At 37.4% G+C, this 22,544-nt stretch overlaps 1 protein-coding gene across 3 annotated transcripts in view; it reads left to right on the top strand.

Annotated features, from left to right (window-relative positions):
- Window positions 1-22,544, top strand: part of BICC1 (BicC family RNA binding protein 1) — a 260,873-nt gene that overhangs the window by 80,598 nt on the left and 157,731 nt on the right. For all 3 annotated transcript variants that reach the window (XM_082719498.1, XM_082719496.1, XM_082719497.1), the window contains exon 2: window positions 1,785-1,831. In XM_082719498.1, coding sequence (XP_082575624.1) covers window positions 1,785-1,831 — 47 coding nt within the window. The remainder of the gene's footprint in view (window positions 1-1,784; window positions 1,832-22,544) is intronic.

A 22,544-nucleotide genomic window follows, 5' to 3' on the forward strand; every position in this document is an offset into this window, starting at 1 on the left:
GTCTCCCAAGCTCAACAGCTTTAATTCAATCACACTGCAAAATCCCTTTTGCCACATAAAGTAAGATATTCATACTTTCCAGGAATTAGGGCCTGAACATCTTTGAGAGGCTGTTGTTTAAGCCTGCCCTTAGCATAGAGTTTAAAATTTTTTTTTCTTTTTCGCTCTTCATTTCTTTTCTTTTCTCTTCTTTTTTAAAGATTTTATTTATTTATTTGAGAGAGAGAATGAGTGAGAGAGAGCATGAAGGGAGGGAGAAGCAGACTCCCTACTGAGCCGGGAGCTGACATGGGGCTTGATCCCAGGACCCTGAGATCATGACCTGTTGACAAAAATACATATTTTTACAAGATTATAGAAGGTGTCTTATATTTAACTATGAAATTAAAGCTGGCTAAAAAAATTAATATTAATACTTGCTATTTCTTTGAGGGAATTTCTTTGAGTTTTGAGTCTTCTACCTAACAGAATGACCTGCCACATTTCTTGGGTCATCATTAATTTTTTCAAATTGAGGTATAATTGACACTCAAGAGTCTTTAATAATTTTAGTAAGTGTCCTGGACACACATACACACATGTATATGTATATGCATGTACACACAGTGCTCCTCATCAGTACTGACCAGCAGGTGTTTGGGGTACCATGGCTTCTAGATTTCATTGTCTAGGAGTTCTTGCTCCAGCTCATTTCCTTGTCTTATCCAAGGGGTGCTTCTCCGGTTAACCACTGTTCCACCCTGCACCTGAGTTTGAAACCTGTTTGGTGTTTGCTTTCCTTTTTTTCTTTTTAAGAGAGAGCATGAGTTGGGGATGGGTGTCCGGGAGGAGGAGGGGAAAGTAGGAGTGAGAGAGAGGATCTTAAGCAGGTTCCACACCCAGCGCAGAGCCCAACACAGAGCTTGATCTCTTGACTCTAATATTATGACTTGAGCCAAAATTAAGAGTCAGGTGCTTAATCAACTGAGTCCCCCAATGCAGTTCGAGGCTTTTGCAAGCAAGATGCTATTGGTTCTTTGTCCCCTCTCTTCTTTTAGTCAAATTGCTTACTCCTCTCCACATATTAAAAAGAAGGCTCACAGACTTATAAGACTTTTGAATGTAGAGACCTGGTTTTCTCCTATATTTATAGTCTGCCATTTAGAAATAAGAACAATTATTCAAAGGTAATGACTTTTAAATTAATCTCACATGAAGTTTTATTGTTGTGTGTGACCTTCTCTATTACCATTTCATCCTCATGATGTTTTGTCTCTTTCTTATAAATGTGAATTAAGGAGTGAATTAAAGTATGATGGCAGCTGAAACCCAAGTTGATTATATAGTAATTGAAAGTGTAGAACAAATAGCTAAGAGTATAAGGCCTTGTGGGATGAACCACCCATTGAAAAGGCAACCTCATGCCTGGGATTGGTTGCAGATAGGAAGTGCTTAGATCACTGTAGTTTATTATATTGGTAGTTGCATTTGCTCATGTCATTCCTTAATTAAGGATGCGATTACTTTCATCTGTGTGTGAAAAGAGACCTGGGTCTTTCAGACAAAAAAAAAAAAGTGTGAAATTATCTGAAGTTGTATATTTTATTGAATTAGTATGTTTGTTTTTGTTTTTGTTTGTGACTTTGCACCAGATGAGGCCTGTTCAGGGAGGCACTGAGCTTTGGGAGAGCAAGAATGGCATCTCGCTAGCTCTGTTATTCTCATAGTTGATACTTGAGAGGCTTTTGAATACAAAGGCCGGAAAAAAAAGAAACTATTTTAAATGTATACGTTTTTATTTACAGCTGCTGCTGAAGGAAAAGGCAAAAGTGGGGAAGACTTTTTTCAGAAGGTAAGTTGCTTTGTACTCCTGCCTCTTAGTGATAATTCAGGAGAAGTCAGTGTGTCTCGATGGTCACACTCAAGGCCCATGAAAGCTCCCCTTCCGTATGAAGGCAAATAGGTTTTGATGAGACAGCTGGAGATGCTCAGGGCAAAGAAAGGATGAGATGTTGTTTGGGAAGTAACCGTTCTAACTTCTTGGTCCTCCTGAGGCAAAGAGGCAGTGAAGGCTGCCAGGTATGCTGTGCTGGTGTCTTTCACGGCTACCCTCGTTGCTTCTTTCCCCATATACATACTTGACCTGGCATGTGGAGAGGAATCCTTCACAGCTTTCCTCATTTCCGGTAAGCACGACCATGGGTGGGGTAATAATAATCAGTGAAAGATGAACCTTTAGACCTGCTTGCTCACTATTGGTGATGGTGTCCAGTGTGTCCTGACTGTCCTCTGGGAGTTCTGAACTTCACTGAAGCCAGTCTTGCTAGTCATATTTAGCAAAGGGAACTGGGAGTGGACCTGATTGAAAAATGGAGGTGAGAACTATGATTAGCAATTGATTATTCCTAGTCAGCTCTATTTTAAAGTAAGAGTTTTGTATAGGGAAGATGCCTATCCTTTCAAAGAGATTGACTCAAGTTCATGTTCTTTTTTCATTTATTTGGATTTCTTATATTTGTGTCTTTGTTGTTGGGATCCAGAAAACATGTGTATAACAACAAATACACAGATATTCTGGAGTGAAATAAAGCAGCAACTATAGATGAGGTTAAATAATGCTGTAGAAGGTCATAAGCCTTTGGAAATCACCTGTGTGTAACCAGATATAGCCTTTACAGCCTCTTTATTTTTTGTTCTGTGTAATCTACATTTTTTTCTTTTTTGTTAGCTTCAACATTTTCTTCATTTTTTGCCAAGAATATGGAAGCAAATATTTTCAGCCAGTACTTGTATTGCCATTTCTTCATTCTGAAAGTATTTACCACCTGCTGTATTCCACACGCTAGAGAGACTAAAATGAGCAAGGCATAGTCCTTGCCCTGAAGAAATTAGTCTGCTGTCTGGCAGTAAAGTTGTAGAGATAGCAGGAGAGTCTGGGGCTAGAGAGGGTTAAAGCACTTGACTGGGGCTCTAGGAGATAAGAAAGAACTTCTTGAATACTTAGGAGTAGTAGTTAATTGAAGAGTAGGCTTGGGTGGGCTGGGAGGGCACTCTGGGCAAAGCAACAATGTAAGAAAGCTAAACAGGGTTGGAAGAATTCCTGTGACATTTGGCTTGCACACATGACATCCGTGGGGTTCATAGTTCATGGTGAGATATAATATCTTATGAAATATCTTATATGTATTGGGGGGCTTTCCTAAAGGGACTTAAATTTAAAAAATTTTAGAATGCTATGCTGGCCAAATAGAATGTGTCTGACCAGAGTTTTCTACCCCCTCTTTAGGCTCCTGTTGAAGTTTCTGTACTTACCTGAAACCCCTTACTTGGCATTATCTGATAATGGTTAATATCCGACTTATCATTACCTGGGCATTTCAGAAGCCTCTTCCTGTACCTCAGGAAAGCTTGCCATGAGGGAGGAAAGGAGAAGACAAATAGCAGAAGTCACAGATCTGCTTTGGGTTGGCTGTGAAGGGACAGATAGATGTGATCTGTGGAAGGATTTTATTCATTGTTTTTTAGCTTGTGGACAGATGGAAAAAGCAAATTGTTCAGCTTTGTTTGACTGAGACATTTGAAAAACTGAATCAAAACATAGTGTATGTGGTCATAAAGGACCTTCATTCTTAGAAGATTTGCTAATATTTATCACCCTTTGTGGAGCCATATATACATTCCAGCAGTTTAAATAGAAACACATGTTTGAATCCAGGAACATGTGTGCGTCCAGCAAACCATACATTGGAATCATAGATTCCATTCCTGGTCACAGGTTAATGAAGTCCCTAAATAACTAAATGGGAATAGTTTTCATCTCTTTATTTTCTTCTTTAGTTCAGTAGAATGTCTTCCTGATAAATGTCCATGCAGATTTTGGATAGTCACCCTGGAAAAGAAACCTGTGACTTAATAAAAGGCAAACATTCCAAATTCTAAAAGAGTAATTTTCAGTGTTTTGACCAGACAGGAGTAGACATTATGGTTCATCTACAGTAGAATGAAGTAATGGAGAAGTATTGAATTGTTCTCCAGGAGCTGACTTCTAGTTTCACACATATTCCAGTTTCAGATAATGACATTTGGGAAGTATTTATGAATAAGAAATGAGAAAATAATTTTCATTTCTCAGAGTTAGGCAGATATGAAGGCTGTATATGGTCATTATTAGAATATGTTCTGGTTTTGATTCTTGGTGTGTATCTCAAACCAAAATTAAAATCTCTCTTGAGTTGACTTTAAAATTTGATCACCCTTATTGTTTTATAACATCTAAGCTTTGTACTGGCTTTCCCTAGAGAGGAGATTGGAGAAGGAGTATGAGGCTTTTATATGTTAATTTTTGTATGATTAAAATGTATATAAAATCATAATATATGCTTTACTAAATTTAATTATTCTCATAAAAATTTTTCAAATTAAAAGAAAAAATCTTCAAGAATAAGAAATCTTTAAGAATTTGATTTGGTAGATTTGCAAGAGTTTGAATTGTAACTTAAAACTACTAAGGTCATCAAATACATTGTTTCAGATTCGGAGCAGTGATTGTTCAGTTTACACTGGAACTTCTCCTATAGAGTCACATTTATTGTTTCAGAGATTTACCTGGTTTCTACATACTGTTTTATCACATGTATTTGCAAAGTTTTATTTCCCCTGGTACTCTATTAGAGCAAAAGACTAACCTGTTATAGCAGAGAAACTCAATGATTTGGTGGGTTAAAGAACAGTTATTTGTTTTCCTTTTTTGTAACATTATAAGGAGAATATTCTTGGTGGGTGGCTCTGTCCTATGCTATCAGTTAAAGACCCTGATTCCATCTAAGAAGTAGCTCTGCTACTCCTTAAGGAATGGACCTCCTCTTTGTGGTTGGTTTGGGTGAGCACCATATGTAAATGGGAGCTGGTAAGAAAGAAGAAAGAGTATCCCCAGACTTAGGCCTAGACCTGGAGGCATATGTCATGTCTTATATCCAGCTGGAGAAAACTTAGTTACGTAGGCTTACCAAACTGTCATCATGGGGAGGGAGGGAGAGGAGCGTATGGAGGAGGATTGATTTTTGCAAGCACTGTCTACCAAAAGGCAGATAGTTCTGAAAAATGGGTGTAGTCGAGCCTAAGGTCTTCCTGTGGTATGCTTGGGAACCTTTTGTGTTAGTTTTAGGGCTGCTGAAACAGTGTATCGCAGACTGGGTGGCCACAGAAATTGACTGTCTCACAGTTCTGGAAGTCGGAGTCCAAGAACAAGATGTCAACAGGGGTGGTTCCTCACAGCTGACCATGAGGGAGAACCTGTGCCACTCCTGTCTCCAAGCTTTTGGTGGTTTGCTTAGCATCTTTGGTGTTCCTTGGCTTGTAGAAGTGTCCTCCCCATCACTGTCTTTGTCTTCACAGGCATTCTCCTTGTGTGTGTGTGTCTCTCTCTCTCTCTCTCCAAATTTTCTCTTTTTGTAAGGACACTGGTCATATTGGATTAGGGCTTACCCCAGTGATCTCATCTTACTGATTACATCTGCCGTGACCCTGTTTCCAAATAAGGTCATAATCTGAGGTACTGGGAATTAGGATTTCAACATAGGCATTTTTGTGGGACACTATTCAACCTATAAACATTTCTTAATGGAGAAAATCATTCTTTAGGAAAATTCAGTATAATTAGAAAATTTTCCTCAAACTGTAAATGTTATTTATCATACTTTAATCTACACATTTTAACCGCCTAGGCATTTATATTAAATTTATTTTTTTTTTACTTATAACAAGTCATTTCTAAATTGTCTAGAACAAATATATAATTAATGCAGAAGAAAAAATGTAATCTGTCATCCCATCTTTGAAAAAGAACTATTTATATACTCTTAGCCTTTTTTGTTTGTGTTTATTAAAAATGCATATAAAGTGCTTTTTAAATATTCTCTGATTGGCTGGTAGAATTATAAATCAGACTGTTTATATTGGGTATATTCCAAATGTTTTTCTGTATGAATGCTTTGCAAGATCTCCAGTAATTGTACTTTTTATTCTTTGGCTGTAACTATACTTACAAAAAGGAGGGAAGGGATACAACTTTATCATTTCTCTCTAGCTCGCTGTCCACCTCTCATGTCAACTTTAACTGAAACACATGGAAATGATCTGCCAGGATTTTTACAGTTCTTTGGGCAGTTGTTCATGGCTTACTCACTGTCTGTCCTGTTTCCTTTTAATCAGTTCTTTTTTTTCTTGTGAGATGACTATGGCCCCATTGGAGGGAAAATGTGTTACAGTATATTAGATGGGGATGAGTATAGCAATTGTGCTATGAATGTGACTCATCAAAGCACAGTGCTTTATTTAGGAATCCTGAATCCCAATGGCTGAAGAAGACAAAATCAGGTCAGCATCATAACTGATGAAAGCTAGGTTTTCCATTGCATCGGGTTATATACATTATTTCTTCCCAAAGTACACATCACACATTTTTAATGCAGGGATGGTTTATAAAAAAATATGTCAGTTTGGAAACTGTATTGTATTGGAAACTGCGCTGCATTTTTAGTACCCTCAAACTCATCGTTTTAAGGCAAACAGATTACTTTCGTCATTTTAAGACTGAAAAGTAGCAAGTGTTACCAACTGAGGAAAATTGTGGAAGGAATATTTGTTTCCCTATGCACCACAAAATGAGTGTTTTACTTAATCTTAGGGACTTCTTTAATCTTTTTATTGGAGCAGGGGCCAAAGCAGAAATTATAGAATTGCTTCTGCTTTTTCCACGGGTCATTTTTTTGTATGTGTTGAATAGAGATATTCCTCTGGTAATAGAAATAAATTTTAATTATTTAAAAATGAATTCAATTAACTATAGCCTAGGATATACTTTCTCTAGCACTAAGACTTTATACTTAAACATTTTAAATTCTGTGTAAGTAAAATTAAGATATTTTAAAGTTTTAATCTTGGTGTTTGTTTTAATAGGTAATGTATTCACATGGTTCGCAATTCAAACATTACAAAAAGGTGTATATACAGTGAAGAGTATTTGGTGTCACAGTTCTGAAGATGTGTGGAGAAGGTTATGCAGCATTAAAGTGTTGATTCTAATTTTAAGCAAAAGTGATCAGGAATGGATGTCACCACTAAAAGGTAGTTAAGTCTTGAAGCTACCATTCAGAGATGTTGAGTTCTTATTCCTGATTATAACACTATGGCCCTGAGAGTAAGTTTCAGTGAATTTGTTGTCACAGTTCTCCCTGGCTAAACAGGGATGACTGACCATTTATAAGATTTAGAAAAATAGAACAACCTTTCCAAAATAGGTTGTCTGATCGTTTTAAAATCTGTTAAAGGTAGGAATCTATCCTATGTTTTGTTTTGTTTTTTTAAAGATTTTATGCATTTACTTGAGAGAGAATATGAGAGAAAGAGAGAGAGACTGTGTGCACACAGGAGCATGGAGAAGTGGCAGAGGGAGAAGCAGAGTCCCCACTGAGCAGGGAGCCCTATTCCAGATTCCATTCCAGCACCCTGGGATTATGACCTGAGCCAAATGCAGGTGATTAACCAGCTGAGCTACTCAGGGGTCCTGATCCTGTGTTTTTAAAAAACATTTATTTATTTATTTGAGAGAGAGAGAGTGGGGGGAGGGACAGAGGGAAAAGGAGAGAATCCTCAAGCTGACTCCCTGCTGAGTGCAGAGCCAGAGGTGGGGCTCTATCCCAGGATACCGAGGTCCTGACCTGAGCTGAAATCAGGAGTCCAGGCCTCAACCAACTGAGCCACCCAGGCACCCCTTGATACCATTTTTTTGCCTTTGTAATTTGCTCTCTATTATCTAGCAGATAAGGGTGAGAAAAGATTAAGAAAAAGACTAAATAACTTGTTCATCATCCATTCTCTGGTCTTCTAAGTTGTCTAGGTGTTTTATCTGACATGAGTAGTCTGGATGTTGGGCCTATGTTTGTAGCATGCTCTGTAATCATGTCGAGTTCTATTGTCTTGTCTATTTTGGCTTTATTTCTGGCAGCCATTTCACACAACTGTTTTATGAAAACCCATTTTGTCTTTTAGTCCTCTCTCTGTAACCAGGAGGTAGGGGATGTCATTAAGATTCCTATAAAACATAGCTTGATGGTAGTCAGTATACCCTAATTACTACTATGATTTTTTTCAGTGAATAATCTCAAGTCAGTATCTGGTGAAGCTTAGTTTTTTCCAGTTAGAATATTCTCTCTTCTTGAAACCAAACTCAAGGCACTGGTTCATGTGGAAAATCAAAAACTGAATTCATGAAAATAGATTTTTTAAGAAGGGTTACTAGGCAGGACTCTGGATTAAATAGTGACATGCAGTGTACCTGGCTGGGATAGAATGGCAATCGAAAGGTCCAGTTAAGTGATTTATTGGTCTTAGTTTAAAATGGCTTTTATATTATTTTGTAAAATGCTCTCCCTGAATGGATTCAAGTCCTTAATCCCTGTAGTTGTCAATATTTTTCTTAATTTAAAAATGTTGAGATACAGACTTCTTTATTTATGGCTGATATCAAGATTTCAGGGCAATTTTAACATGGCACAGGTAAACAAATATTATACTAATAACTGATAATATGCAAATATAAACATATTTGGGGGATTAGAAGCAATTGTCAAGATAGTGGCATTAATCGGGGCACCTGGGTGGCTCAGTGGGTTAAAGCCTCTGCCTTCGGCTCAGGTCATGATCCCAGGGTCCTGGGATTGAGCCCCACATCGGGCTCTCTGCTCAGCGGGGAGCCTGCTTCCTCCCTCTCTCTCTGCCTGCCTCTCTGCCTACTTGTGATTTCTGTCTGTCAAAAAAATAAATAAAATCTTAAAAAAAAAAAAAGATAGTGGCACTAATGGTTTCTGAGGTGGGATTAAGTTTGATTAGTTCTAATCAGAGGAGCTTTGCAATTGCTTTGATATATATGTGTGTATATTTAATTATGTCCTTTGATTGTTATATGATTCAAATTGTTTTTATATCTAAGAAAGATAAATTCAGTCGTGTATGTACATACATAGCACACCATCAGAGAGGTGTCTAGAGATCATTGTAAAAGGATGTTCATGTGGTAATATATATAATAATTAAAATTGAAATTGATTAAAAATAAGCTACATGTTTAATATAATGCTTGAAATATGCTATAGCCAAACTTTGTATTATTAGGTAGACATTAAAAATCATGCTTTTTTGGTAAGTAATTAATGAATTAAGAAAATGAGTATCATATAAATATAAAAATTAGGACAGACGGTATATAAATAGCTTGTCTCAAATTTTCTTACATATATTTATGCTTTGAAAAATGATTGGGGCAGAAGTTATGTCAAATGATAGCAGCGATTGTCTTGGCTGTGGGATTATAGTTCATTTTTATTCTTTCTCTGTACTTTCCTTATAGTGGGCTTCTAATACTTTTAAAACCAAGACTAACAGCAACTACCATGTCATGGAGAAAAGCAGATCATCGTGGCTTATAGTTTGAGGTTGTTCACAGATGCATAAATTGTTGTCAATTTATAGCATATACAAAATTTTGTTGAAAGGAGTCTGAGAGGTCATCTGGTTCTACTTCCCATCAAACCCTGAAGTTCCTTCTGTATCATAGCGGTTGTAAACAGAGTAGATCCCAGTATACAAGGCAGATCATTTTTTAGGCGGTGCTAATTTTTTAGAAAGTCCCTCCCCCTTTGCCCTTGCTTTGCCATTTGGAAGTCTAAAAATTTTTGAAGATGGTTTGTACAATATCTTTATGTCTTCTTTTCTTTAGGCTAAAGATACTTAGTTTCTGATTTATCATATGACATAATTTTCAGATCTCTCACCATTCTGTTCACTCTCAGGGTCAGGGTCCCATGTGGCAACAATATCTGGGTACAGTATTTTGTCTGTACAGTGATAGTGAGGCCTGAAAATCTTTGATATTGATGTGATTCAGAAGTAGGTAAAGATTACCTAACCTGTGCATTGGTACAGATGTGAAAAATTGACATTTCTTTCCATTCTTCACCCAGCTGAGTAAGGCTGGCCCCAATTCATTGCTAGGTACATAACATAAAATGAGGATACTTGATTTCAGACTGACTGGTCAGGGCCTACTTGGATACAGCTCACACATTCTGTCTCTTACTCTAAGCTCTTGACCTGACATTTGGCTTGGAGACAATGTCACCTTTATGGTGACCCGCATATGAAAGTGTAGAAAGCATCTCCCTGGAAGATTTCACCTGGCTCTGTGACTCAGTGGTCCAAACTCCTGTGTGATTTTCATTCTTCATTATGAACTCTATAAGGTTACCTAGGGTAAAAGACTCAGCTGAAGGGTTACAGTCCATAAAACAATGGGTCTGTGTAGTGCCATTTAGTGTGATTTAAGTGAATGCTCTGACAGTTAGTAAAGAGCTTAAGCTTTATTGACTTAAAATGGGTTCACAGAAGAATTAGTACCTTTTAAAGTTGGTTATGGTGATGGTGTTTTTTTCTTCTGGACGGCGCTCTGAATAGACTTGGATTGAGTTTTTTCAAGGTCAGACAGCTAGTTGGTGGCAGCCAACTTGAAGAGTGCTTTCCTGACTTTGACTATTCTTTTTTACTATTGTTAATAAAACACAAGTGATTTTCTTTAACTCAGCAATTATCATGCCCTCTTGGGTGGGCCAATCTTCTATAGTTGAGAGAAGTTCTGTCTAAAGCTACAAGTTATGCTCAGTAGGGCTCTGAAGTAGGGTTGTTACAGTGCATGAGATGGACAACTACAAGGCTGAAGCCAAATTAATACAGTAAAATAAATGATATGGATTTTGTCATCCTTTATAGCTTGTTTAAGCATGTTTCAGAATCATATTGAGGGTCGGTCATTTTGAAGTTTGTACCTCCGATATTTTATTTTATTCTATCTAGAAGACTTGAAATAATGGTTTGTTACAATCTCATGAATCAGTTCTTTATTGAATTTTGGGACCCTTTCTTTTTTTTAAAAAGAGCAACCTTCTTCTTGATGTGTTTAATATTTGCATTTTATTTTTTAGACAAGGTGGATTATTTTGGAATTTATTCTCAACTCTTGCTTGTGTCTCTGAATAGTACTTTTAAATATATGTACTTCATTTACATGTCTGCCTTTCCCCATATCCTGTTGTGAAGAAGGAGAGGAGCAAGCCATGTTCTACACTGCCTTGCCCTATTTCCCAGCTCATCCAGGCACAGCAGATGGGCCTAGATGTGGGTGCCGGATCCAGAGAGGAACTTTCTATAGGCACAGGCTATGACCAGAGCGATAGGCTCTGAAGACTCACAGAACAAGATTCACCTCTAACAAACTGGGGGACTAAGACCCAGAGTGCTGGTGGGAATGAAATGGGAAAGGTCATGATGTAGGATGGGTGAGGGAGAAACCGAGGGGTGGAGTTGGCCATGGAAAAGCCGGAATGATGAAGGAGAAGGGGCTGTAAGTAAGCAGACACAGCCCATCCACAGAAGACAACATGGAGCAAAACCCAGAGGGGTGACCGGATATGCCGGAAGTGAGAGATGCCCCTACAGAGAGTTGGCACAGTTTGTGTTGCTTCTTAAAGTTTGATCTACAGGGGTCCTTGGAATCTTCTCCACTTTTCTTGATGGAGTTGAGAAGTCATGAGGCCTTGTAATCAAGATGTAGACTAAAACACATAAAAGGCATTCGATTACTTGAATAATTATATAATTGTCCTCTCTTCAAAAGGCTTGGGCATTATGTGTAGTTTAACTCCTCAACAAATGACTCAAATTAAATCTTATCTTTAAAGGAGCAGTGCTCTTTAGATGAGGCATAAGGACATTTTCTTAAAACCTGTCACTAAAATTACAGCAGCAATACCACAGTGTGTTTAAAACATGAAAAAAACACTGTACTAGTATATGATGAATACTTTTTCTATGTATATGTACTGTATGTGAATAGTTTTTTTATTCAGGGTGTGTTTCTTTTTGTTAATCAGTTGCCAGCATTATTCAAGGAATAATAAGGTCATTGCTATTAATATCTTAGGTGGAAAAAGCTTGTGCTGTTCTTATTTTCCGAAAAGATTTTGTTGTGGGATTTCCTTCTTCTTTTTGGCCATTGACATTAATGTTGTTTCAGTCACTATTATAGATTTTGTGGGAAGTTTGTAGTCAACCAACATGCAGAGGGATTAATACAGCATGAAATATTTTCTGCTTTTCTTAATTGTGGTTAAGGAGGACTCTTTGTTGCTCTATGACTCTTTATGTAACATGATCCTTGAATTAAATTGTTAAATATTCTGAATGTTATTCTCTTATTTTGTATGTTTAGCAGTTGTGGCTTGTCCCAAACGAGTTTTTTTTGCAGTTTCTTATTTCTTTGGGTATAAATTCCTTCTTGAAAGAATTGCCTTTTGACGCTTCAAGTAGTGAAAATACAGATTTCATTACCTTTCTTTTTTCTTTCCTTTAGTGAAATCAAAATGCTAGAAGTGTGTAAGTATGTGTTTCCTTCCTTAGCATTTACTACTCTTAGTGTTCACCATAGATTATCAGTCAGTCATTCCAATTTTCTGCTTCTTAATGGTTAAAGTGATGATAGGTGGGGAATGAAGGAATTCAGCCAGAGATGAAACCAACTATTGGCAAATATATAGAAGCTTCTGTACTTTTTTTTTTTTTTTTTTTTAGTTCACCATCAATTTCTTCTTTGAAAGAATAAAACCACCCAGCTTCAATTCCCATGTGCCTGTTTACTTTGGAGTTACCAGGAAACCTTAATCCTCTGTGAATGAGAAAACGTTTAACTTAGTTTGAAGTTCTTTTCTTAAATAGAACTTCTTGTTAATTTTTCTGTGGGATCTTTGAAGACAATTGTTGTAAGTCAATAGGAGTTGCTGTTTGAGAAGCTCTGTGGCATGTTCCCTAGGTATGGAGAGCCTGTTTTATTTATTTATTTATTTATATTTTTATTTTTTTTTTTTTGCCTCTTTTCAGCCAGTACCTTGAGAGGGAGATATTAACAAAATTGAGGAAATAGTATATATCATTATTTAACTGGAACATGGATAGATGTTTCTTCTCATTTGAGTGCCATTCCACCTTAGTATCTCTCTCATACATTAAATATATGATGAGCTACCTCAATCTGTGAATCTAAAAACTCTCCCATTTCTCCTGGATCCATGGGACTGCTAAAGAAGAAATAATTTCTACCTTCAAAGAGTTTCCAAGCAAAGGGGGAAAACGCTTATAGAATGGGCTAGAGTGAATGATTATGTATTGGCTTTACAATAGGATATCCCTCATGAGATACTTACTGACCTCACTGGGAACTAGACATTGTCGAGGTACAGGACTGGAGAGGGACAAGGTGGATCTATGGACCCTGTCCTCAAGAAGGTCACACTTGAGAGGAAAAAGTGTTGAGTAGAGATATGAGGGGTATATGAACTGAGTATGATTACTGTGTTGGGTAAGATTAGATAAAACTGCAAGAGAGTTTTTGGCAGAGAGCAGGGCTTAGATTAGGTTAAGATGTCTTCCAGATCTGTGATTTCTTGACTTTCAGTGTCTTAATGGAGGCAAAATGGGAAGGCATTCCGGGCAGAAAGAATGAACTAAGTGCTTTTGCAGAGGTAAAACAAGGGAGAGGGGAGACTGTTTCTCTATCATCTGGTTCAGAAAACAAATGAGTTGAAAGTGATAGATATTATATCATTTCATCAAAATTAATTATGCACAGATCCAAGTGAAAAGTTGAGAGAATGAGTCGAAGGGTTTGAAATCCAGATTAAATTTAGGAGATCCTGTTGTCTGTAGTAATTGTCTCCTGAAAGATGATGAAATTTAAAAAGGTAATCACATTTTGGATATAATTAGTTTTGCAGCTTTTGACTTGTGAGTGCTGGGTTTAGGGATGTGTTATTACTTTCTTCTTCCCACTACTTTCCTAGATGATAAATGCATTCTCCGATGCTTTGAAACACAGAATTTTCAACTACTGTGATGCCTTCATTGCGTTTTGGGTGATAAATTTTCCAAGTTTGGAATGATGGCTGTGAAATAAATAGCATCATTTAAGTAAGTCTTGAACCTTCTGTGGTATGCGTTTTTCAAAAAATGTAATTTTCAGGAAGACAATTCAAAGTTTTGGCTTTGCAGTTTGCTTCTGGCTGTGTTTTATGGGAATCAAACTAAAACTTCTGAGGCCAGTGGCTCAAATTTGACAAATAATAGAAAATTTGGTTCTATTTGTCTAAATTAAAGAAATCTTTAATCTTTAAATTAAATTAAAGAAATCTTTGGCTATCAATTTAGCATACTGTATAATATTAGCATGAAACCCCAGTATAATGATGAACAAGTATCGAGCAGAGAAAGCCAAGAATATTTGAGATCTAATATTGTATGCAGAATAAATATAGCCAATTCTCAGTTTTTCAGGGACAGATTTTCTAGCTGAATTAACTGGAGTTCACATTCCCATTCTCATTTCCCAAACTCTACCATTAACCATTTTGTGTTGGTATACTCTTAATCTCTTAATCGTCCTTGGTGTGTGTTTGTCCAAGGACCTTTTAAAAACTATTGATGCCCAAACTTAGAGATTCTGATTTAACTGCTCTGGAGGTAAAAGCTAGGGCATAGATTTTTTTTTTTTTTTTTTTTTTTTTAAAGCTGCCTGTGACTTCAATATGTAGCCCTGGTTGGGAACCACTGATGTGGAGAATGGGAAAGTGCTAACAGAAATTTTAAGTTCATGTTGATCTCTAATGCTGATAAAATGGAATGAATTGCATGTATTTTGTATGTGTGTGTATCTAATACTAATGGATTTCATTTTCTGTTGAGTTTCATTCTCTTTTGACAAACTATTCATGGTGTTAGTTTTAAGGTGGGGTCTAATGTGAAACACTAGTTCTGCATTATGTTAATAAATATCACATTTTTGAAAATTCCATGATTAGGTAAGTTTGAGGAATACTGCCATATCCACTTAAAAAAGATCCTTTCCCTCAAAATTATCTACAGATTTTAATGTGTTAGTTATTTTTATTTTGTGGATTTGTTAGGGAAATATGTAATGTGCAGCACTTCAAAATATCATTTGATGAAAAAAAACTTCTTGGTGAAAATCTAGTCTACAGAATTCAATGATAAATGAATCATTTGGAAATTCCTTTAAACCCACACATGCACGCACACACACACACACACACACACACACACACACTAAGATTTGTGCTGGGGCTAAATGTGATGGAAAGGAGGCTTTTTAAAAAACATTTTTCCTCAGTGAGCCTTGTAATAGGGATGAGAGTATAAACATTTGAGCCTATGATTCTTTCCTAAAACACAGCCATTTTATATCTGTGCTCTGTATTTCTTTAACATTTCTCCACTGTCTCCAAGATAAAGCCAAATTTCCATCTTTGGCTTTGAACATTAATTACATTCAGTTCCTTCTTGCTTATTTAACTTTGTCTCCCATTGCTCCTCTAGCCATTCCCGTTGGCATCATCCAGTGGCATCCCCAAGCCATGATCATTCTTGACTGTAATGACTGCAGATAAAAATATCTACCCATCTAGAAAGTCATTTTCTTATCTCAATTTCCTACCTTTCCAGTTATATAGCTAAAACCCCACCGTCTTGCGGCATGTTCTGGACTGTCCTATCCTACACATGAGAGTATTTATTTGTTTATGTGTTGCATTTACATATCTCTATCACTTTGGATTTTGTTAAAAAGTTAACGTCCTTACCTTGTTGTTCTGTTCTTTTGAGTTAATATACTAATAGTTGAAGTAGTTTCTGAACTCTTGAGAGACTCCAGTATTTTTGGGCCTAACACATTGCTCTGTGTGCATGGTTGGGACTAAGTAACTTCTTAGCATCATGATATTCTAGGACTGAAAGGGACCATGGAGATTTCCTAGGTTAGCATACAAATGAGGGAAGACCTAGAGAATTTAAGCGATTTGTCCAGGTCCTATAACTATCTAATAGTTGAAGTGGGGAAGAAAACTCAACTCACCATTTTTCTTTTCTTTTTTAAATTACACTGACAGTTCACATCTTTTAAACGTCTCTGTGCTCTTTTAGGGAAAATAAAAATCTCTTGTCTTTGTTGTTAGTGGGAAAACACAGTAAGTTAAATATGGTACCTAACAGATCAAAGCCATAAGAGAGAGCTGTCTTGTTCTGCACCCTGCCAGCACACACACAAGAAGATACTTTAGAGGTTCTTAGTGGATACTTGTCTGATGTGGAAGCTTGGTCTTTAAAACTTGGATCTTTCAGAGGTGATTATAATATGTATTTCTTCATACCATCTCCTCTTTATCCCTTCTTCTTTCCCATCTTTCATTGTCATGCCCTCATTTTGAAGCAATCCACAAATAAAACAAGTAAAAGATGTCAATTTTAGGAAGAACACTAAACCAGGACCCATGAGATCTGTTGACTCTCAGCCCATTAACCAACTGTGAAAACTTGGGCAAGTTATTTGTCGTTTGAGACTCCATTCTCCTGCTTGTAAAATGGGGATGATAATTCATAGATTTGGTGTTAAAATCAATGAAAATTGAACAGTTTCAAATCAGTTGAAATTGAAAAGCTTTGATCAAAGGTGAGAGATATTTGGGTCTTTTGACAGTGCTTAAGGGAAGTCTGTGGGGCCTTAGAGTTTTAGGATGGGACTACCATGTTTTTAGTTGTTTGGAAGAACACATACACACTTATATAATATTGTTGGTAACTCTTCCTAGTTTAGAATGGAATGGCTGTTATATTTATTTGGGGATACTACTTTCTGGATTTTTTTTTTTAAAATTTACTTGACAGAGTTCCCAAGTAGGCAGAGAGGCAGGCAGAGAGAGAGGAAGGAAAGCAGGCTCCCTGCTGAGCAGAGAGCCCGATGCGGGGCTCAGTCCCAGAACCCTGGGATCATGACCTGAGCCAAAAGCAGAGGCTTTAACCCACTGAGCCACTCAGGTGCCCCTACTTTCTGGATTCTTATGTTGAGAAAAAATTCCATTTATTGTGAAACATGTTTATATTTTTTGCATTTTTAAATAAAACTGTTTTCTTAGTGGAGTTTTTTTTTCTCTCTTTCTTCCTAATTTTTCTTTTTTTTTTTTTCTTAGTGGAGTGTTTTTTTCTCTCTCATTTTTTTGTTAAGGTGTTGTTGATGGTGTTAAGTTCTCATGCAATAGGATAGTTCATCACTATTAGAAATACTGTTACTCCTTTATTATGAAATGGAAAATTGTCAGGGAATGATAGGCTGTAGCTGGATGAGGTTTGCTATCAATGAAGAATTATCAGGGCATGCTGAACTTCCATTAGAGATGCAAAAATATTTTAGTTTTACTTGGCAGAAGAGAATAAAAAGAAAATCCATGCAACTTCTTGATTCAGGGGCTGCTAGTTCTCTCTGTGGCTCAAGGAGTGTTTCATGTCTCAGCCATAAGAATCTGCCATTTTGGTTCTGATGTACATTGCCTTCCCTCCGCCCTTGGTTCTGCTTTCAGCTTGTGACTTAAGAGTCCTTTGCTGTGAGGCAATGAGAGTCCTTTGAAGACTACTTATGAACTCCTCCTTCCACAGCCCGTTGGGCTGCTGGGATGGATGGTGGGAGCCACTCATCATTATTGGTGTGAAATCTTACAGTGAATATGGAGTGCAGGGCACTGTTAGGGCTGTTCAGCAACATGACAAGACAGCAGATTCTGTTAATTGCTGTGAGTGGCGGTACTCTTTGGGAATTAGGATAGGTGTGGCTGTGACTGAGTGTTGGTACAGGCATAGTGGGCTAGATGGGGGTCAGTGGTGCTGGGAAAGACACTTAAATAATAACTGTAAGGTGAAGAATGCCTGGGAACTTGGGGAGGTATGAGACAAAACAGGAAGATAAAGGGATGGATGTGAGGAAATGGAAATGAATTTTTTTTTTAATTTTAATTTTTAAGACATTTTTTTTCTAACTGAAATATAGTTGAAACAATGTTACATCCGTCTCAGGTGTACAACATAATAATCCGACAACGCTGTCTATGCTACTCTGCGCAGCACACATATAGCCACCATCTGTCACCATACAGTGCTTTTACAACACCATGGACTGTATTCCCTATCCTGTGCCTTTTTTATTCCTTAGAGGAATTAGAACCTAGTGGATGAAGAAGAAGAACATGAAGGAATTAAGGATGACTTCAAGGCTTCTAATATGAAAGGGATAGACAGAGTAACATTTAGCAGGAGAGCTGTTCTGAATAAAAATGTTAACTTGAAGTCAAGATGGTTATGTGGGTAGAGTGTTCAGTAGAGAGTTCAGGGCTGAAAATAGTGACTTATTAGGAATTCCTTGCATTCTAAAAATAGTGAAGTGGTTCATGTAAAGTTGTCTATAAATTAGGGGTTTTTAAATTCATCTCCTTAACATTACAGAAAATTATAGTTATGTTTTGCAGTAAATAATTATGGCAGCTTTTTTTTAAAGACCATTGGGAAAAAATGGCTAGAAAATACCCAATAGAGAATGTGGGTCTGAACTCGGACTAAGTCAAGCCACATTTAAAGAACACTTGATTTATTGGGCTCTTGCCTTCTTTTCACTCTTCCTGTCTCTGGCTCCTCTTCCCCAACTCTCCTGCCCTCTTTTTGGTCTCCGAGCTTCCAAGATATAGGACAGTGTCTAATTGCCACATAAGCATTGCTATGTGGTCACTCAGAGTTCATAGACTTGAAAGTGTTTTCTTCCAGAGAACTGTATGTGTCATATCAGCCGTCCGTGGCTTTGTGGCATGGTGGTAATGAGAAAGGAGGCCCAAGACTAATGTACGAGTTTACCTACAGCTAGGGGTTGTGAAAAGGACATTGGTTGAGGAGAAAGGAGGTAATCCCAGTGCCAGATATCTCATTTAGGTGTCTGATTCCTTATTCCTTAAGGGAGGGCCAGAACTATCCAGTCTCTAAAGCTCTGCTATGCTGTTTTTTAGTGTACGGAAGTAAGATCCATATTCATACTGTCAGTGTTCCCAATAAATCAAAGCAAGGTCTGAGTAGCAGCTCACAGAGCATATTTGTTCTTCATATGAGGTTTATGTAGCACTCTTAAATTTTCCAGGTTTTCCTAAACTTCCCAGTAAGATAGAGCAGGAGGAAGGCCGTCAACTATTAAAGTAGCTTTGATAAGCAAGCCCACTGTTGCAATTAATCCAGGCTAATCTTCCTGGGAACCATGGGGGTAGTGAGAAATGGGGTCAGGTATGAGAAGGAATTCAAGATTTGCCCTTAGCCTCACAACTCGCTCTTGTTAACTGAATTTTAGACAGAAACTGTAATTTCTCATCAAGCATAAGAAAATATTATTTTGTATTTCCTTTTCTTGTGGAGGTAATACAGTGAGTTAAGCAATGTTTAGTGTCTCAGACAGGATTGGGTGAAAAAAAAGAATCCACAGTGTGGTTTTCATTCTAGGCTCATATCATATGGCTTACCTTTGTTCAGTGACAACATTCCTTGCAGATTTTGTTTACTATTTGGGTACTGAAAGATGTCGGTTTTATAGAAATAATCATTATTTAGAGTGTTTTTACTAAAATATTTACCTGTAACAGGGCTAGTATGAAATGTAATAACTTGTCTTTATTTGTATTGAAGAAAGCTGTATCGTGGTTTTGGTATGTGTAGAATTTTAAGGTGTTTTAACTCATTAGATTCTAAAGTAATTATAGACTTCCCTTCTCTCTTTTCTCTGAGTTCTTGAATCCCAGAGACCAATTGCAGCTTATAGATGTGTGCTAAATCTTCATATGGTGTTGTCACTGTGGAATAAAGTTACTCAGTACATAATTGTTGCCCAAATGAATGAAATGATGAATTTTCTCATTAAAAAGATTGTTTTATCAGCCTTTAGTGTGTGTGTGTGTGTGTGTGTGTGTGTGTGCCAGACACTGTGTTGGGCCTTAGGAATACAATGGTGAGCAATCAGACACAAGTTCTGCCATTATAGAACAAATGGAATTTTTACTGAAGGATATAGACAGAATACAAGAAAATAAGCAAATAGAATAATGATTGATTATGATACTTCTGTGAAAGGAACATATACAGAAGTGAGGAAAGGCTTATTAGATGATGAACACTCAAATAGAAAAGAACTTACATTTTTTTTAATTTTTTTTTTTTTTATGTATTTATTTGACAGAGAGAAATCACAAGTAGATGGAGAGGCAGGCAGAGAGAGGGAAGCAGGCTCCCTGCTGAGGAGAGAGCCCAATGCGGGACTCGATCCCAGGACCCTGAGATCATGACCTGAGCCGAAGGCAGCGGCTTAACCCACTGAGCCACCCAGGCGCCCCAAGAACTTACATTTTTTAAACTAATTTCAGGAGGCAGCTACATTTTAATAATTTGCTTTGAATAGACAAGGAACTTTCAAGTATTTACTTCAGCTTTCCAAAACAATTCTTTACCCTCCCACTTAGACCAGTACATTGAAGGAATCCTACCCATTCAGGATATAATTATATTTTCTTTCATTTGTCTTTATTGGAATTCTTTTACAGTTCTTCCAAAACAACAATACATTCCTTAGAGCTGAGGCTCAGCAGGAATAATGGAGCATCTCATTTGATATATTATTCCATTACCTATGATGTCAGGACAGTTGGTAAATAATTTCTTTTTTTACAGAGTAACCAAAATGGGGGGAAGGGAGGGAGAGAAAGAAAGATTTAACCCAATCTAAACAGTCTGACCCCCGGAAAATGCTTTAGGGAGGCTCTGTCATGTGATGGCTGCTATTCATTATCGGGGGTTTGTTTGCCTTTTAAATCAGGGCAACACTTGGATTGTGGTTTTGCTGTCCTGCCCTTTCTTCATGTTGGAATTTTGCTAGGACTTTTTGCAATTTCAGAGGCAGATGTTTGTCTTCCTTATGTTAGGGGATGATTTGGCGCCATCTAGGTTGATTTTTTGCTTTCGCCAAAGGAACACTGTTTCTGAATAGTTTCAAGCAATGACAGCTGCTGAAAGGAAATGTTATGGTGGTGCCTTCATGCCCTGGCTAGTCAAATATTGATTAGTCTTATAGGGACTAAGCAATTGTGATTTTAAGTTCTAATAATACAGTGAAGGTTATTACTTGTGTTTTAGGAAACCAATAGCTTTTACACTTTCAGTGAAGAATTAACTGACCACTGTCAATTAATAATGAGGTTATAGAGAGAACCTCCCATAAGGGATTTGTGTGTGTGTGTGTGTGTGTGTGTGTAAAATACACATAATGTAACATTGCCATTTTAGTCTTGTGTAAGTATACAGTTCAGTGGCATTAAGTACCTTCACTTGTGCTACTTTAAGAGATTCTTGCTGTGAAATAGCATCCTACCTGAATTGATATTTTGACATTATGATGGCCACATATTTATAAAAAATATAGGGACAAAAATATAAAATTGAATCACAGATACAAATTATTTTGCTGGAAAGATTTGACATTGTAATAACATTGTTGCAAATTTACAGTAAACCTGGACTGGCTAGCGTTGCACATTTAAATGAACAGTAACTGACTACTCTAAAGCTGACAGTTAGAAGTACTAAGGAGTTGGTAGGTGTTTGAGGGCCTGGAAAGAAGTACAAGGAAGTCTCTGCATTTTGTGAGGGGTTGGATAGGCATAGACATGAATGGCAGCTGCTTCCTGTGGCTTCTTAGTTTCACATTGTGAAAGATGCTGTTGGGCAGGAGCGGAGTACTATCACGTGGAGCACTTAGCCTGTCTTCCCTGAAATGTTTATTACATCCGTGTGTTTTGTGTTCCAGGATGAAGCATAGTGACTCTGGAAGGGCAGAGGAGGGGGTCAGAGAGATGAGTTCTAGGCTGGTTTTATTCCTGGAACTTTGTGGAATTTTTTTCTATAATGAGTTCCTGATGACTTGAGAATCTCTCAAAGCCTTGCCTTCATGTCTGGGCTGTTTTGTCACCATTTCAATTCCAATTGTCTGTCTTATCCTCTGTGCAATGAGTGGTCTTGCAGGAAAATGTGGTTGAGAGTACAATCCAACGTTTAATTGGACAAATCAGCAAAAGCACCCCTGCTTGTAAAAATATGGACCATTCATTTGTATTATTCTTTTTTTTTGAGATTGATTTATTTATTTTAGAGAGAGAGTAAGCGAGCATGGGGAACAGGGAAAGAAGGAAAGGGAGAGTGAAAGAGAGAGAGAGAAGCAGATTACTTGCTGAGCACAGAGCTTGATCCGAGGATCCTATCGGTCTTCTACTTTAATACCTCCCAAGAGTTACTTACTAGTGGAGCTTGTGAACCAGGTCTCTCTTCTCTTGGACACCCCTCACTGAAATTTTGTTTCCTGGCTTTCTCACCTAATCATTACTTAAAGGGAAGCTAAGTTGGCTTTCTCAGCTTAAAGCAGGAAGTAGAAATCCCTATGATGGATTAGTCTTCTGAAGGCTTTCTGATGATGCCACTTCCAGATCAGAGCAGGAGCATTTGAGGGAGGGATGATGTTGTCCCTGAAGGGACGGCCCAATGCATCTAAGAGC

The sequence above is a fragment of the Mustela nivalis genome (assembly GCF_964662115.1).
Source record: "Mustela nivalis genome assembly, chromosome: 2".
Classification (NCBI taxonomy): domain Eukaryota; kingdom Metazoa; phylum Chordata; class Mammalia; order Carnivora; family Mustelidae; genus Mustela; species Mustela nivalis.